Below are 18,954 nucleotides of genomic sequence, written 5' to 3' on the forward strand. Positions count from 1 at the left end.
CCTTAAGGAGTGGAGTACAAAAACATGGATTTGAGTATATTGAGAGATGTTTTATTTAGTCACCTTGAATATTTGTTGTAATGAATTTCTTTGTTTCATATAGCTCCACTTTTATTTGGTCATTCATATCTACTTTCTCTGGTTTTGTACTGGTTTTTCTAGGATAAGTTGGATATCTGACGTTATTGTGGTGGTCTCTCCTGAAAATACTGAAACAATGAAGACTATCATTGAAAAATACGGCCACAAAAAAGTTACAGTAGTAAAAGGTGGAATAACTCGTCACCGGTCAATATTCAACGGACTGAAAGTATTTGCAGAGAATGAATTTTCCAGCCATTTGCTCCAGAAGCCAGAAGTAGTGATTATCCATGATGCTGTGAGGCCTTTTGTTGAAGAAGATATTGTTGCAAAAGTGGTTATGGCTGCTAAAGAACATGGGGTATGTACTATACAGCAATGCAACTCTGCAATGTGCTTTATACTGTACAGCATAAAATAATGTTTGATAAATAAGGTATTTTCTAGCAATTTTATTAATGTGTGATGGGTTTTTTCTAAGTAGAACAGATCCAGGTTCCCTATTATGCAGAGAAGTCAGGTGGGGGAGGTTGACATTTTTAAATGCCGCAGGTATTATTTTGCTACAGGGAATAATTATTGCCGTAGAGACTGTCAGTGAGAGATTGAATTAATCAGCAATTTGTTAGTTGAAAGGTAGATGATGTAATGATAGTTTACCTTTTTTTCCATGCAGAATTATCACCTAATGCTAGAGCAGTTCTGTTAGTGATTACTAATATAGCCAAAGAGTGTACTGCATTGGTTGACTTGTAAGCTTTGTGTTTTCGTCTCAAACTTATATGCAAATCCTGAATAAGCAGCAAGAAAACTGTCTCTGTATTAATGCTAAGTTGTTTTAGAACCTGTGAGCATTGCAAACTGCTGGTAAGTAGGAAGCCTCCAGCTGTAGGTTGGATATTCTTCTGTTTATCACTGCATCTGAGGACTGGGATTACTCATAGAAACTAAAAAGATTTCTGAGAAAGTAAGTGAAATATGAAGGAGAAGAGTTGATAGAAGTTGTGTTACGCAAGTAGAAGGGTAGGAGAGGCATGTACCAGCAACAGGAGGAACTGTTAGATAAACTGGCTAAGTCAGAGATGTAAGAAATCACAGCTAAGCCACAGGCTTGTTTGCAAAATTTGCTATTTTAATTTGTTCTTGAATTCTCCATTAATAAGATAGCATAATGCTTCCCTGCTTCAAGGACATGGCTTGAGGTAGAAGTCATTAGTGATAACAGATTGTTTGGGTACTAGAAAACTAGGAAAATGTACCACTGCTTGTCTTTTCCAGAAAATGCGGTGAAAGATAAGCTAATTGACAGGTGGTTCACAATTTTGACAGTGGAATAATGAGTCTGAAGAATGAACCGTGGTGTTTCCTTAGTGCTCCTACACTTTTTTTTGAAAGTTCATAGTGTGGGAGGGCAATGTATAGCTTTTTAAAATTTTTATTATGAAAATTGAATTATGTCAAGCCTCTCGGAACACTCTGTTGGAAATCTAAATATATTGAGCCTCTTCCTAGTAGGCCTGTAGTTTTGTAGATAGGCTCAGTAAGAAATGGCAATAAAATATAAACTCTGCACTATAGTTTTCAGTGATACAGAACATAAGTTTCCAGTCATTAAAACTTAAATTCTGTTTGAATTTTAACAAGGTTTTTGACCTTTCTCATATAAAATAGGATTCCAGAATTGATTCTTTGCCAAAGACTTTAAAATAAATCCTCTTTGTAAATCAGTTTTAAATGTGATTCTTTGAGAGTGGTAGAAGAATGGAGGTAATTGTACTGGTTTTGGGTTGAAATGAGAATAACTTTCCTGAATGTGTTTGTGTTGTCTTTGCATGTTAAGGTATATCATATCTCATTTGAATTTGTGTTTAACTTGTTCACTTTTTTCTTTAAAGTTTTGCGATTTTAATGCAATATTTTCTCCTGGTTTTCTTTTTAAAAGAAAGGTAAGGTGTTTTCAGTAAAAATGTAGGGGGAACCAAGGTAATCTCCATTGACCTTCTCACGTCCATGTACTCTAGTTCATCTGAACTTCTGACTGGTAAATATTTCCTTACCTAGATCACTGAAGTTTCATTTGATCTCAAAAAGGTGATTGTGTACATGTGTAATAGTCTTTTCCACTGTATAATGTTTGTCTGAAATGTGTGTGGTATTCCTTTGCTTTGTGGTGGCTTTCTGTGTTGGCTTAGATCCACTGAATTCAGTAAGGCTGGGCCTTCAGAGAGATGTGTGGTCTAAATCTCTGAGAGCTGGGTGCTATTGATGCTACCTGGCAAAGTAATGGAATTAAGGAACATGAGAAGAATTCCATTTTATATAACAAATTGGAAAACCACCTTCCCAGAGACAGGTGGCTGTCTCCACTTGAGAACTACAGAATTCTGAAAAACTGAATGGAAAGCTAGGACTTTTCTCAAAACTCGTATGCATGGTTTTGAATATCAGAAAAAAAATTGATCAAGAGCAGCTATCATGTTTAGTTCTTCCTATGGTCAAATTCTTTGCATATCTAAAAGGATGTCAGTTCTTCAATCTTTCAGTACAAAAAGTAATTACTTCCTCTTGCGTTATGTAGAAAGGTACAGAACCTGGCAGAAACATCATATTGAATGACTTGTGTTAATAGGGCTAATGCTGTATTGTTATATGTCTGCATACCATATAGATAACATAATTATGAGAGGCTTTAATGTTCTTTAAAATGGCAATTGATCAAGTAAGTTATTGCACTTCTAGCTGCCAATTGTCAGACAAATAAACTGCTTTATTACACTAACTAATCAGTTTGTTATTTGCCTGTGGGAATAAAAATGTGTACCTTAACCAGAGCTAATAAATTATGCCTTAAACCCCCTAAACAATTCTTTGATTATGTCAAAATATTACTTTGTAACCAATTAAATTCAGTTTATGTTTTTGCAGTAATTTTGCTCTTAAAATTATATGTTTCTAGAAACAAATTCTTTACAGCTAGTAAAAGCTGGGAAAAGTGGAAGCTTCAGAAGGCATCAGTCCAAAGCCTCTAGCAATATCTCATTGCCAACATTGCATTTTAAACAACATAACTAAAATGAAAAATACTTACATGAAAAAGAAATCAGGAAGGTGGGGGGGGGAACTTGTCAGTTCTTCTATTGAAAGTTTACAAAAAGAAGGCACATCCAAAGATTTTTTTCTCTAGTTGACATAAACTAGATTTGAAAGTACAGTCTGTTATGTTGAAAGGACTAAGTCGAAATGGCATTCTTAAAAGCTGGTTTCTGGAAGCTGTCTAACATCATTACTTTATTCTGAGCTTTAGCAAGGACCTGAACAAAGCTTACATGCCAAAAGAGCTGTACAGTGCTACTCAGTCTCATGGACTCCTACTCACAGAGGCAGTCAAAATAACACTCCCAGACAGAAAACACTGTGTGTTGTGCTCAGTCTGTTCCTCTCGTGCTGCCATTATGACTCTTACTGTAGCGGAAGACTGGAGCAGAAGACACAGATCCCTGTGGATCCTGTTCTTTCCCACTTATTTTGCTATCTATGGTTGCTGAGTTACATTAGCAAAACTTGGTGGGTGGCAAACCAAAAGCCACCTCTTTCTCTCCACTGATGGTAAAGGAAGACTTGGGTGGATAAATAGGAAGTTCTGGTGTGGTGTACTTGAATGGGAACAGAATGCTGGCATGGTTCTGCCCACTCTGACCTTTCTTTGCACTTTTTCTCTTGGAGCAATTATCTTTTTGTTTTATTATCTCCTCTGGTTTTGCCATGTATAGAATATTTTACACATGGTCTTTGTCTTCTTTGTTATATTCAAAGACTGATTTTAGCCAGCTGCAAAGGCTGCATCAGTGACAAGACTGTTTTTGATTAATATTTATACACTGGGTCATCTGAAGTTATCCTCTATGTTCTTAGAAGTTCTGCTTTCATTGTATGCTTGGGGCTTTGGGGAGCTCTCACTGTCCTGTCACACTCCTGTACAAAAACAGAATCAAGAACTGATGACGTATTACCATTACCATCTTGACGTGAATGGAATGAGTTTTGTACTTTAGGAGAATGACTAATGTCAATGTAAAAATAATTATTAATGAGTTGTAAGGTGTTATTTATCAATTTGAGAATAAAATAATATTTTAGACCTACATCCTCTTAGCCTACTAAGGCACATGGAGGACAGGGAGGGGATTAGCACCATTATGGCTTCACCAAGGGCAAGTCCTGCCCAACCAACCTAGAGGCCTTCTATGATGGAGTGACTACATCAGTGGAACAAGGAAGAGCTATGGATATTGCCTCTCTGGTCTTCCCTAAGGCCTTTGACACAGTCATCTAAAATATCCTTCTCTCTAAATTGCAGAGAGAAGCATTTTATGGGTGGACAGTTCAGATTGTTCAAATGAGGAATTGGTTGGATGACTGTGTCTAGAGGGTAATGGTTAACACCTCAGTGTTCAGGTGGAGATTGGTGACAAATGGTGTCCCTCAGGGGTTCATATTGGGACCAATACCCTTTAATACCTTCATCATTGACACAGACACATTGGGATCAGGTGCACCCTGAGCAAATACATAGATGATGCCAAGGTGAGTGGTGTGGTTGACATGCCAGAGGGGTGATGCTATGCAGAGGGACCTGGACAAGCTCAAGCAGTGGTCTGGTGGTGAGCATTGAGGTTCAGTATGGCCAAGTCCAAGCTCCTATGGCTCTACTGTGGTAATTTCTAGTATCAATAAAGGCTGGGGGATGAAAGGATTGAGAGGACACTTTGGAAAAGGACTTGGGTACTTGTGGATGAAAAGCTGGTCACGAGCTGACAGGTATGCACTTTTGGCCAGAAAGCCAGCTGTGTTCTGGTCCAGGAGAGGTGTGGTCAGCAGGTCCAGGGAGGTGTTTATGTCCCTCTACTCCACTTTTGTGAGAACCCACCTGAAGTACTGCATCCGGCACTGGCGCCCTCAGCACAAGAAAGATGTGACCTGTTGCAGCAGGTCCAGCAGAGGGCCGCAAAAATGATCAGATGGATTGAACATCTATGATGAAAGGCTGAGAGAGTTCGGGTGGATTAGCCGGGATAGGAGAGCTCTGGAGAGACCTTATTGTGGCCTCTCAGTAGTTGAAGGGCACTTATATGAAAGATGGGGACAAACGTTTTAGCAGGGTCTGTTGAAATAGGGCAAGTGGTAATGATTTTAAACTAAAAAACAGTAGATTCAGACTAGATAGAGGTAAATATTTTTTTACACTGGGGGTGGTGAAACTGAGGAAGAGTTCCCAAAGAGATGATGTGTGGGGTATGCCCCGTCACTGCCCTGGAGGCACTTCTGCTGAGATAAGGAAGATTGCTCAGTCTCCCAGCAGGACCCCCCGGGAAGGCAGCTACTCTTCAGTTATGAGGACAGACCCAGAATCCTCTGGGAGACCCTATGCAGATCCTTTGTAACCCATTGGCCTTTACCCTCTGACACCCACCCCCTGTATCCCTATAAAGCTAGCCCCCTGCCCCTGCGAGGGCAGAGCGATGCTCGTCCCTGGCCTCCCCTTCGCTGGAGTACAGACCAATAAAGCTGCCTTGTGCAGAACAGCTACACGAGCCTCTCATCTCTCCCTGGTCTGGCCTGGAGGCTGCTCTGCAGACCTGAGCTGGAATCACGAGTTAACAATCACTAAAGAGCTGACAGCTTCTGCATGGGCCCTCCTAGCCAGCAGCTGAGGGAAAGCACTGGGCCTTGGGAAGGCGATCCTCCACCGGACCATCTCTCTGGACTGGTCACAGCTTCCTCAGTCAGAACTACTGACCCCACACCAGCTGCCATAAAGATGGATGCCCCATCCCTTGAAACAGTCAAGGTCCAGTTGGACAGGGCTCTGAGCAACGTGATCTCACTCAGAGTTTAAGACATCTCTGCTCAGTGCAGCAGGGTTGGACTACGTGACCTTTAAAGGTCCCTTGCAACCCAAACTATTCTATGATTCTATGTTATTGTAAAGATCAGAAGCTCCTTAGTAGCCTGAATGTGTGAAGAAATGAAGTGTGGTTTTGCTGTTGTACAAAAAACAGTTATACAATGCATTTTTCCTTTTTAATGGATAACTGTCGAAAGCATAATGATGTTTCCATAGCTTATGGCATTTTTGGTCCCATGGAAATTAAAACCTTCTCAGCCAAGTTGCTAGCTGTTTTCTGTATTGAATGGAGAACTGATGCATTGTTGGTAAATACTTGTAGTCTAGTCCTAACAAGATGTAATGTTTGACAGTGGGAGGGCATTGGTAAAGGGAGAAACAGCTCTGTCATTTCCCATTCTCAATTTAAGTGATTTAGATGATTCACTGCATTTATTAGAAAGGATGCAACTCAGCCAACTGAAATACCTAAATCATGGACAGAAACCTGAAGTATAATTTCCTTTTTTTCTTTGCAGCATTTGTATGTTGTACTATCAGAACCAGCCTAGTACTAAAACAACTAGTATTTTTAAAAGCTTAATCCACCGCTTTTTAGCTTCTGAAAGTCTACATACATTAATTTTTACCTTCCTTTTTTTTTTTTAGATAGGGTTAGTTTATCCTGAAAATAAATTCTGAGCATAGTTTCCTGTATTTAAGTGGTTGTTAGTGTAATTTTTTGTTATGTTTATAAATATGCCTCCTTCAAATTTAGAGAAATGACATAGATGGTACTGCTGTTGGTTTGAGGCTCGTTAAAATCTATGTGCTTCATCTGAGAAAACAATATTATGTTTGGGAAATGAAGCAACCTTAACCAAAGATGTGCAAAAAAACTCCCTCAGATTTCTCCTTCCTGCAGCAGATCAAAGTTTTAAAGAATAGTTCCTTAAAATAAGGGAAATCTCATCTTGTCCAGCATCCATGAGAAGCTGAATAAAGACCTTGGATCATTCTAGCAACTCCTGCGTGGCAATATCTGGAAGAGGTTCTTAGCCATACTTCTGTGACTAAGCGTTAGGCATGTAAATTTTACCCCTTTTCACCAAATATTGCCCTGAAAAGAAAGATTATCTGAGTTTTCAAGCAGAAATGTTCCCAGCTGCATTTTGGCTGAGTTTGTGATCTGGGTGGTTGTGGCAAGGACAACACCAGCCCTGCAGGTTAGGTGAAGCTTCAGAAAGCCAAATTGGCCTGTCTCATATGCTGTAATAGTTTGCTGGACTGGTTCTGTGCTTATCCTCCTGTTTCCAAGAAGTAAGTGGGCTGTGGTACAGATAGAACTAGAACTGCCTTAAGGAGCCTTGGAGCATGTAGGAGAGAATTCATGAGGTATGAAATCCACACATACATGTATTAAAGCCACTATTTGAGCCAAACTGTCATGGTAAGGCGTAATGATCCATTTTACAAGGCCCTTGATAACAGAAGGTGTTAGATGAAGCCTGTATGAAGAGGTGACTTGAAATTTTGAATCTAATGGGCTGTGAGGGAAAAAAGCTCAGGTCCAAGGTTTCCTGCAAGGAGAGGCTCAAGCAGTTCTGAGAGAAGCAGCTGAGCAAGTTCATAAGGCAAAGGCATTTGATAAGCAAGTGCAGAGTTGCTTAGGGCACTGCCTGACCACAAACTCCAGTGCCTGTGGGTTTGGTTGCTCAGGACTGTATGTGTGGGAAAGAGTTATTAATTAAACATTGCAGTTTTGCATTTGGTTGATTAAATTGTGCAAGAGTCTTCCTACAACACGTTGAGATTTTTTTCTTCTTTATAAAATGATGCAAATCATGTGTTTAATGATATGCAGTGGATCAGTAGCCTTCACATCATGAGGTTGATTTTGTAATGATGCACGCTGTCTGGAGGTAAAATATTCTTCTTAAAGCATAAACTTCTTAAAAACAATTTTCACTCCTGTGGCAGTTATGTCAAGATTTCTGCTCCACTGAATACAAGTGCTAACTCATCCTTCTATTGATTTACTGTAATATGCAAAATCCTTTGTGGTAGAGTGCATGCTCACTGATAGCTTTTTGCAATGTAAATCAGTATGTGGGGTATGAAAGATGTCTTGCTGCCTGTAAGCTGTGCTTCGTTACTTGTTTATGCAAGGGGAGACTATGCAGTCAAAGTAAAATAAACAGTCTTGTTAATTTTAGTGGCAAAAATTATTGGTTTTGTGTTTCATTAATTTTAGAGCAAATGTTTTGTTTAAATTTTGCTACCTAGATTTGCAGTATAGGATGAGTTAGAACAAGAAAGTGCTGGTATCTCACCTTAGTGTCAGTTATTTTGAGTGACTGCCAAAAAGTAAAGCTGTAAGTATGCTTTAAAATGCTTCAAAAAGTATTGAAAACTGATGGTAGGATACTGGCCATGTGATTTGCTTTGCAATGTTTGAATTGCTTAGACTGAATTACACATCTTATAGAATCCATCGTAATTGTGTATAATGTACAGCTATTGCTGACAACTGAAAGGAATAAATAGGTCATAAGAAAGTCTTGAAGCTCTGCACCAGTGTGTGCTGCTCTTTACATGGGGGATGCCATGTGTGGTCTGCATCATATGCTTAATATGGATCTTCAGTAGCATTATACAGACTCTATATCACAAACTTTAAAATATTTTTTAAAAACTTATCTAGAGGAAAACAAAACCTTATTAAATGAGAGCATGTTGTTAAACATTAGCAGTTATTGCATCGTGACAAAAAATAGTTAAATAGGTTGACTAAGATAATAAGACCTTTTTTGGCTAATAATATGACAAAATTTATTTTATGTAATGTTCTGTACTATTGTATCTATGAAAAACACTGATGTCCTTCACCATTCTTGAATTCTCACAAGGAATGCACAGATAAAGAATGCAGTAGAAGAAATGCTATATAATTTGTATGACACATTAAATATGTATATATTGGTTTAATCCTAACTTTTGTAATTTTATGCTTTATTGTTTTAAAAATTTGTCATTAATTCATGATACGAGAACAATGTAAATGGCATTCTTACGACTTACTTTCAGTCTGCTTTTTTAAAAAAAATCCAATTTTATTATGAAATCAAATGTTCACATAAATGTTGTGTCATTGTTTGCAGTACCATTCTTTTCTTTTTCTTAGTGCTTATGTACTTGGCTTTGCTTCTTTTCCACTTATGCTATGTTTTTGAGCTAGTTTTCAGTGCTGTGTGTTGAAAAATTGCGGCCTGTGATACACCTAGTTCTGCTTCTTTCCTCTACTTTAAACATATATATGTATATTCAGTTATGTATTCCTATTGTTCTCTCTTTTTGAGGGGGATCTTTTCTATTTTCTCTGAGAAATCTTAGTTGTTCCACAGAATAACATTTAAAATTTAGCATGTGGTTGATAATACCAAAAAGTATTTAGTTCTACGCATCAGTAAATATTGTTAACTATGAAAGAATGGAAATTATGTAAAGTAAAAAAGAATATGTGCACTCTTAATTTTTGAGCAACAGTTTCTGTTATCTTCCTTAGTTTGCTCTAGCTGATTGGGGCTCTGACATGTATTGATGTACATGTGCTATCCCCAGTTACTCAGATAGTATGTTCTGATAAAAGTGACCTCATTAGAAGAAATGTTTTCTTTTTCTTAAACAGTGTCATAAATATACATTACATTTGTTTAAGGCATCCTATGTCTTTGAAGTCATTTCAATGTACAACACAGTGTCAGCTCATTAACATTGGATCAAAGTGTATATTAAATTTCTGATTAAACATCCCCTCTCTTTCAGCTAGGAATAAACACAATTATAACTTCTTCCTTCCTGGTGTTGGTTTAAGATTAACATGTGCCCAATTTTAGTGAGTTTGACTGTTGCTTCTAGCCAGCTGGGTAAACAGACTTTAAGGAAATTAGGTGAAGTTTAGCATACAAGCCTTTTTTTCATAGTGTTCAAAACTCCTTACATGTGTTCTAATTAACCTTCTTTTTGTTTAGCTGATGATTAGGTTTAATATCTGTGTAAGACTAGGCTTGTTTAACATTTCAACCAGTTCTGTCCTTGGGCAGTTAAAAGCTGCCAGTGCAAATGTGTGAAGATAGCTGAAATTGCACTGGCTGGTGATACTGCCTACATAAAAGAAATTTTAGTGCTCAGTAATGAGAATCAAACATGCTGTACCCATAAAGATTATGAATTTTGTTGGGGTTTTTTTCCCAACAAAATTCAAAATAAGATAATTTAAGAATTATTCTTTTTGTTAAAGAATATACAGACAGAAGATACCCTTGCAGAAAGAAGGTAGTCCTTTTTCGTCAGCCTTAATTTCTAATGGATACCCAGCCCAGGTTGCAGATTGTGCTTGTTTGTCAGTAGAAGGAATAGGTAGAAGGAATCCTGGTCCCACCACAGCACAGTCACATAAGTTATGTATCTGCTACATGGGTGAGTGTGGGTGTGGGTGTGAGTGTGGGTGAAAGTATGTGATGCCCTGGACTCAAATTTGTGTTTCTGCATGCTAATGACAGTACCTCTACCTTTATTGTGGTGCGCTGTTCTTTACTGAGTCATCTTGCTGGTCCTGTAGTCCTGACTGACTGCTTGCAGTATCTGGTCCTTCAAGAGAAGTGTACAGCTGGTTTGGGGGGTCTTTTGGACATGACATTTACAGAATGAGTTATGGGGGCAGACTGTGACAGGTTTGAGTTGAAACCATGCAACCAAGCTGCTGCCTTGCCATGCTATCCAGAAAGTAGGTGGGTTCTGGGTGCCGAATGAGGTTATGAACTCTGAGGACTATGTCCAGGCTTGTATTAGTTTAGTTTGGAAGCTTGGCTAGTTTGGGCTTGAACAAGTGTTCACACCTAAGTTTAGAAAACTTTGCTTGTGTAGTTGAATTGTTGTTTTCAACTGCTCTTCTGCACAGGAGTGGTGGCTTACGGTTTGTGTCATGACTTTGTTTCTGCCTCCCTCTTGTCCGTTGAAATAGAGTTGTTTTGCTAGGATTTCTGTAGATTGGAGGAGGAAATACTCTAAATCTTCCATCTCAGCACTGGAATCATAAAACTCATAGATCAAAACTTTTGGTTATAGAAAAAGAAAATGTATCCCTAGATAAGAGCTGGATACAAAATACAGAAAATGAAAAGCAAAAAAACAAAAACAAAAACAAAAACAAAAGAATCAAGAAGATAAGGTGAAGATAAGGTTAAGATATGGTATTTTAATGCTATACCTTAAATGTGCATTAGAAGTAATTCTCTAATTGCTTTATTTTACAAAAATGGTTATATGCCGTTGTTTTATTACATACAGTAGAAATTTAGAAGAACTTCCTCTTAAATATGTGAAATATTTAAATCTTATAATTAAATTTTTGAATTTTTCCTTTGAAGGTTCTGTTTGATAAATTTGAAATAGGAAATCTTTCAGTTGAGACTATTCTTCTAACTTAAATGGTAATTACTGAGTGTGGCTGAAGTATGTTGATTACTGTAGATACAATTAGTTTGAATGCAGATGTCTGAATAGAAATGCAAGTTTCTACCTGTTTCATGAATCAGAGATACTGTGTTTATTTCTGTATTTTTTTCATACTGTAGATGACTGTGAGTGCCCTTCCTGGAAAGTAGTTTGATCTGTGTAAAAGAATACTTTCCCTGTAGGAACATGTGGAAACAGTTTGATGGAATAAAATGAGAAGAAATTAATCATAGTTATTCTGAGCTGCTTCTGCTGGTTCACAGCCAGACCTAATTTAGACTGAAATCCTTATGAGATGGTAATGTTTGGAAACATATAAATAATCTTTCACCCAACAAAAACCATTCCAGGACATATTTGTAAACTGTTAGATACCTAGCATGTCTAGATTACCATTGATTGTTATTGTTATGTAGTTCACCAGTGTCCTAATGCAATCCTTGTCTTCATGGAAAAGCAAGATAAAATTGCTTGTATGTTTACCAAGTTCACAATTATAAAACTGACTTTAATGGAGTTCCAAGATGGATACAGTTGTCCTACTAAGTGTGACAAGCCCCACCATCTCCATCATACAGTTTCAAAGAAGTTAGCTGCTTTGAAATTATGAAAATGTATTTCTAATGTACTTCTATTTTCAGTGTATATATGCAAGCCAAGTTTATTTTTTCTAAGGCAGGGTGGCTAAATTATTTGTGAGCCTTGCTTCAGTTCTATTTTGCTTGTCAGAGGTGAAAACAACTCTGAATAAAGAATTAAAATTTATGAATACAAATATTGAGAAAACATGTAAAGGCTTAAGAGTAGGAACATTCTTTTAAGCTTAGCACTCATAGGCTTGCTTTTCTATGTCTCATATCAGGCCTATTCCTAAGTAATATTAAAACATCGAATTGTTAGTTGGGATGATTAAAATATAAAATAAAGAAAACATAAAATATACACTTTCTTAATGCTACTAGAGGGCTGGGAAGATAGCATAAGGAAAATGAATTTCAGGGGAGACAGAGGCTATGAATGGAGACAAAAAGTATTGTTGGTGTAATTAAAAAGTAGAAAAGAAGTCGTGTTAGAGAGGTGGAAGGCTTTGCCTGTTTATGACTAGACTCTCTACAGTTTTAGGCTGTCATTCCCACTCACTTGAAGTTGAGGGTTCCAGACTGGCTGTGTGAGTGGACTTTGTGGGTCTGCATTAGTACTTGGGGCTTACTGTGGACAAGGGCATGCCAAAGACAGTATACTTTTTTTAGTATGCCAGCCTGGAGGATCTGTGGTTGTCTGAGTTTGTTACCACACTGTTCTAAAACAAAAGGAATTGTAGTTCTGACATTTTTTGGAAGGATTTTGTGCCACTACAACTTTTTTTTCTTCCTAGTCCATGTCATTCAACTTGTTGAGCTTTGCAGCTATTTAGCATTGTTCTGTTTCAACTCTGGCTGCCCAAGAAGACCAAATCAGTGATGCAGTTGTGTCGGTTTTCATGCTCTTTTGGAGCTTTTGGGTCTTTGATAACTTGTTCTTGGTGTGTTGTGATGTAAGTGGGGTGTGTTTGTCCCAGGGGAATATTGCACTGTGCTTTGGATATCTGTAAGCTGGATAATTTGTTTCTTGTGATAAAAGCTCCATCTCACTACCTAATCCTTATGATAATTTTAATGGGTTCTGTTTGCATTTTATTACCTAATATTACCTTATTATAAATAAAATGAGGATTTAAAACATTTATGAATATTCAGTAACAGCAAGCTACACTGCATTATGTTAGCCAAGTTGTTATGCTGTGTGTCAGCTTCTGTGATCTAAAAATTCATATTTCATTTTGTAATAAAAAGTGTCATTAATACTTTTTGGATCCAACATTCGTTGAACTGACTATGTTGTCTGATCGTAAAGCACACCCTGGTTACGGATTCACTGGATACACACATCTAAACAATTTCTTGTTAGAATGGAAGTATGATAAACTGAGAACAATATGTTACTGTTTAGTGAAAAGGTGGGTTAGTACACCTTGTATCCATTGAAAATACCCTGTTATACTGACCTTCATCATGCACTTCATTCTCTACCTTTTTTTAATCACCATTGAATCTTTAATTCTTGAATGCATGTTGTGGTCTAGGCAGTTATGCAAAAAAGAGGAGCACAAAACTGAGAGCCTTTTTGCAAATGTTTTTGATTTGTGCAGTCTAAAATGGGTCATAAAAGACACCTGTTGTTTATAAAAGCATCTGGAAGCAGGTTCAGTTTCACCAGATCGATGCATGAGCTTACTTCTGAGTGACAGGAGTCTGTCACTTCCCCTGAAGTTGATAGAATTCTCTATTCTTAGGACATGTTAGCATTGTTTTAAGGAAGTAATAGATTAGGAGGATGTTTTTTCTTCCAATATGTTGTCTACAAAAGAAAACTAACCAGTTAGTGGTATTTGTTTCAATGTCTGTTAGGCTATAAAGGAATATTTTAAGAGCTTGTCCACTCATATTTGGATACTTTAACTAGTTTATTTTAAGAAGTATGCAAAAATGGGGGAAAGAAATGCATTTCCTGGACATGCCAAAGCTAGTGCTTGACTGTGTTTGAAGTAGAGTGGCTTGAAGGCTGTAAAGTGAACATTTAAAGAATTTCAGTTTAACTCTCTGTTAAGTATTCACATTCAAGAAGGGTGTATGATGCATTATCTATGATTTTGAAACCTCCTTGAGGTCTGACTCAAAATTATTAGAAATCGGAAGATAAGTACTCTGAGTAGAGAAATGTCAGTATAAGACCCAGGCACTTGCTTTAGACTCACAGGATTTGTATTTTGTGCTATGGTAATTCAAAGTACAAAAAAGATTTTTAGAACTAGAGTGACATTAGCAAGTACTTCTAATTTTAAATGAGGACACGTTTTCTTTGTTTTATTCATTTTTACGTTCATGTCTGAACCTTGCGTGAGAGCCGGGCCAAATACTTGTGCGTTCCTGACATAGAGAGCAAGTCAATGCCTCTCAAATTAGAACAAATTAAATTCAAGTACCTGAGACTCAGTATATACTCTCTTTTAGTAATATGGAAATAATTTTTTGTTACCAATTTATAACCACAAAAACCAACATGGAAATTCCTTGCAAAAATTAAAATGCTTTTTGTTGTAACTGAATAGATGTGGACTAGCTGAGTGATTGTGTTCTTCACTTACACCCCACAATTATCAGGGACAGAAGTCCCATTAACTACAGTACTGCCTTATTGTATTATTGTCCCTTCTATGCCCTAATATTTAAGTTTCTGAACTAAAAAATGTAGTCTGTAGCCCTGTCTTAAATTCCTAAATTTTCCATTCAGTTCATTGCAAGGCTGCTAGCTGGAATTCAGAAAGGCTTTGTGCTTTTCAGAGTTGGGGGGAGGCTTGTGCTAACCAGAAGGAAGTACTGCAGAATGAGCCATACATCTTAAAAGTGTGCCCCTCTTTGGCCTGCATATAAGACAAAACTCACAGCTCAATTCTTTTGATTTTACATGCCAAATATTATGCTTAGACCATGAATGAAGATACAATGAGCCAGTTTTGGAAGCAGAAGCACATGTGGTGAGGTCTGTGTGAGCCAGCGTGGGTTTGGCGGCTCCGTTGGCTTATACCAGCTCAGGGATGTTGCCAGCAGTACTGCAGATGCAAGGTTTCCTGTGTTTGGGATGCAGCTCTCTTGTGCCGTAAGAAAATAGTGTAGGGCCACAGGCCAGTATTTTCCCTTGCTTGGTCCCAATTTCACCCAGTCTGAAAGTGGCCTTAGGAACTAATGTAGTTCATGTGTCACTGAGGTGGTAAATGCAGTCCTGTGTTGGGTCACATCATCTGGTTGAGGGAGCCTGTGTGTGTTTGTGAGACAGAGAAAGGTCCTGTGGAAAGGTGAGCCAGTAGTGAGCAAAACAGACAATCAGTTTCTGTATCTTGTCTCAGGATTTTAAGTTATTAATACTCACTGCTGCACCTTAGCAAGTATGCTCGAGCTCAGCTTTTGGGGCTTTTGGACTGCAGCTCCTTATCATATGAAGGTTTTCTGAGCAGCTGAAATTTCTTGGCTTTACTAAGTACCAGAGCCCTCTGTTCTGCTTTCAGTCATGGACTGGGTTGTTCTGTTCTGTAATAAAAGCTGGGGGTTTCTTTTTAAATCAGATGACTGCTTATTACCCTGTTTCTACATACACAGAATTTCTCTCATTTGCATGATCAAAAGTCAAGCATAAATCTTATTCTTCGTATTAAATTTCATGTTTTCAATCAGTGTCAGGTATAGTTTGAGTGGACCTGCTGCAGAAAAAAATCTTCCTGTGCCCAACTTGTAATTTCTTATTGAAGTGGTGGGAAGAAAGAGGAAAATCGCAGCCTGCCACGCTGGACTCAGTTATGGGGTATTGTAAAAGAAAACTGTAGTTGTTTGAAAAATGCGCTTGTTAAATGTTAAGTGCCGTGAAGCTTTCAATTACTTGAGAAGTTAATTGCAGAGTTTAAAAAAATGTTGCATTTGGATTTAGTAGAAATTAGGTCTTTCTGAATTGTTCGGAAGAGCTAGGCCTCAGCAGAGCAGGAGTTGTGGTTCAGTATTGTCACAAAGATACCAATACAGATATTCATAATTTTTTATTGTGCAATTAACCAGATGGCAAGAAAACAATGTGTTTCAGAGTTCTTTTAAGAACATAATTCTGAGTATTCAATTTTATTTAGAATTGCAGTTTGGTTTTTTGTTCCTCAGAGTGCATGTTTCACTTGTGAGATTTGGTTACGCAAGTCACATTGTATTCTTCCAGCCGGTTTTATGCTGAAAATGTAACATGACAGGATTGTTAAAAACTGTAATAAAATATTGGATCAGCCTAAGGAATCCTCTTTTGCTAAATGGCTTTCTGGAATGGTAACTGTTCCAGAAAAAAAAATTCAAATATATAGCTAATTACAGAAAAAACTGTGGGTAGCATGCTGCTCTCTCTCTTTTCCCACGACCTTCTAATTTTATAATTTTGTGTGTGTGTGTGTATGACCAATTAAAATATGACGGCAGAGCAAAATAACATAGTCCAAATGCCCAGCAGCTGGGATATAGATGTAATAATGCATGTCCTTGAATCATAGGAAATAGAGAGGGGACAAATTGCAGATAATTTAGTCTCTCTACTTCTGCTATGCACAGCTTTTGCTCTAAGTATGTCCGTTAAATTTACACCTCCTTTAATACCCTGACATATTACTAAAATTATAGTGATGTTTAGTTTTCTCAGTTTGTCTTTTCTGTTACAGAAATAAAATTGATCCTGTCTAGGACAGAAAGGTGGCCTAGATGACCTCTTGTCGTTCTTTACAGACAGTTATTATGTGATTTCACAATTTTTACTGGTCTTTCTGTACCACATTTTGCCTTTAGATAATAGTGTTTTGCTCCATGTAGTTTTTATATAGGTATCTCTTCACATGTATTAGAAAGAAAAAGTGCTTTTCAGATTTTGAGAAAGTAGTTCAGATATATCTCTTGTCACATGAATCTTTTGTATCTTTTCACTTCCTTCACCCTGCCCTGGTTGCTCATGCATATCAGAACTCTTTGGGCATGAGAAATTGGTTCACATCTCTGTATTCATTCTGTAAAAGAATGAACTAAGTAGTTTACTAAACTGTAGTTTAGAGCTCATAAAGCGCTCAACACGCGGACTGCATTCCTCTTTGTTTAATTGTTTAGTAGTGTAAAAGGGGGAGAGAAGAGAACTTGTTCTTTCTCTTTCTGAGGTCAGAAATCTTCTAAGAATGGACAGGACTCGTATTAGGGCAGGATTTGCCAACAGAGATAAGTAATATCAATAACAGCAGTGCTGATATGTGATAAGGGACATATTTTTTTTTTGTGTGTCAAAATTCACTAAACCTCAGAAAATCTGTGACTTCAGTGAAAAGTGTCAGAATTCACCAGTGAGAATGATTTTCTAGGTATACTGATTTAAGATGTTGGATAATTCCACATGTTTTGAAGCAGCATCAATTATTCTTTTTTTATTATTCTTAAAAATTGATAATAAGCGGTATAATGTGAAGATGCTGTTCTCAGTGGTTAGCATTGATGAGAAGCATGCTTTTTGCCCTGTGACTTCATAGGCAGTGTTCTGCCATTACATTCTTCATATTGTATGAACCACTCTTGTCCCAATTTTTTTGAGCAACATCCAAAGCATGTGAGCATTTGATAAATTACTGATGTAGTGTGAGTAACTTTCTGGTATCAAAATGCCTAAATCCACATAGGAGAGTTCTGTTTCAGAAATGCCGCGGATCTTTAATACTATATATTGATGAAAAGATCAAAGGTATGTGTTTAATTGGTTTCAAATCTAAGCAAAACTAAAACTGAAATATAAGCATTTAAATATCTGTTCTGCAGCACAGTGGTGCTGGATATTGAGTACTTTCAGATGTATATGCTGTGTTCCCTCTTATTTCACTGGTAAATGTGATTACTTGGCATTTCGACTTGGTGAATTCAACACAGAGGAACAAGCTCAATTTTTTTAAACTTTTCTTGTAGCATGATTCTGATCAGTTTAGATCTGTTTAGATCAAGTTGAGATCTGTGAAAGCAATAGGTGTTGTGGATTGTCAAGGCTTCTCAGGTTTGTCTGCTGCTGTTTGCTATCACAACAGGCCTAGAACTGTCCTCACAGAAGCTGCCTACTATGTATACAGAAGAAAGTCTGAAGAATGAAAATCTCAGATCTGTGCATGTATTTGCAGTAGATATTTATGAAGGGCTTAAGATTCCTTTTTTTTTTTGGTAAAGTGTCCCTCAGTGTGTACTTATACAGTCTTCCATTGCTCCATTAATCTTGAAAGTCTCATACAGACTAAGTAGCATGACTTACGGATTTTAAGATACAGGAAAGATAAAGAAGGGAAAAAAATAATTTTCAAGCTTTTTTTGACTAAAGCTATGTGATATAAATTAATAACACTGAGGTTTCGTGTTGTGTTTTGTTTCACAGGCAGCAGGAGCAATCCGTCCTTTAGTTTCTACTGTTATTGCCTCTGCTGCTGATGGCTGCTTAGACCACTCACTGGAACGTGCCAGGTACAGAGCGAGTGAAATGCCTCAGGCTTTCTTGTTTGATACAATCTATGAAGCATACCAGCAGGTAAGACATTAAGACTTTCTAAGACCTTTTTTCCGTTTACTCCAATTAAAAAGAAAAAAAGGTAAATTTATTTCTCTTCTTTCAAGAACAGAGCTTCAGCATCTCTTTCCGATCACATCAAACCGTATGCATCTTCTGAGTCTTTTAACAAAATCCTTATCATTCTAATGTGTTCAAATTTATGTTTAGTTAACTGTCAAATACAAGAGGGGTTGATGGCTGGAAAGATGGGTTTTCTTTAATTTTTATTGTACATTAAATATATTACTTAAATGAGTGGGTTTATATGTTAAAAGTTAGGTGTCTATATAAAG

The 18,954-nt window shown here is 37.3% G+C and overlaps 1 protein-coding gene across 3 annotated transcripts in view; it reads left to right on the plus strand.

The window, feature by feature from the left end:
- CRPPA (CDP-L-ribitol pyrophosphorylase A) overlaps positions 1-18,954 on the plus strand; it is a 110,959-nt gene that overhangs the window by 6,925 nt on the left and 85,080 nt on the right. For all 3 annotated transcript variants that reach the window (XM_048304310.1, XM_048304301.1, XM_048304319.1), the window contains exons 2-3: positions 163-442; positions 18,491-18,640. In XM_048304310.1, the coding sequence (XP_048160267.1) occupies positions 163-442; positions 18,491-18,640 (430 nt within the window). The remainder of the gene's footprint in view (positions 1-162; positions 443-18,490; positions 18,641-18,954) is intronic.

The sequence above is a fragment of the Corvus hawaiiensis genome, chromosome 1 (genome assembly GCF_020740725.1).
Source record: "Corvus hawaiiensis isolate bCorHaw1 chromosome 1, bCorHaw1.pri.cur, whole genome shotgun sequence".
Classification (NCBI taxonomy): domain Eukaryota; kingdom Metazoa; phylum Chordata; class Aves; order Passeriformes; family Corvidae; genus Corvus; species Corvus hawaiiensis.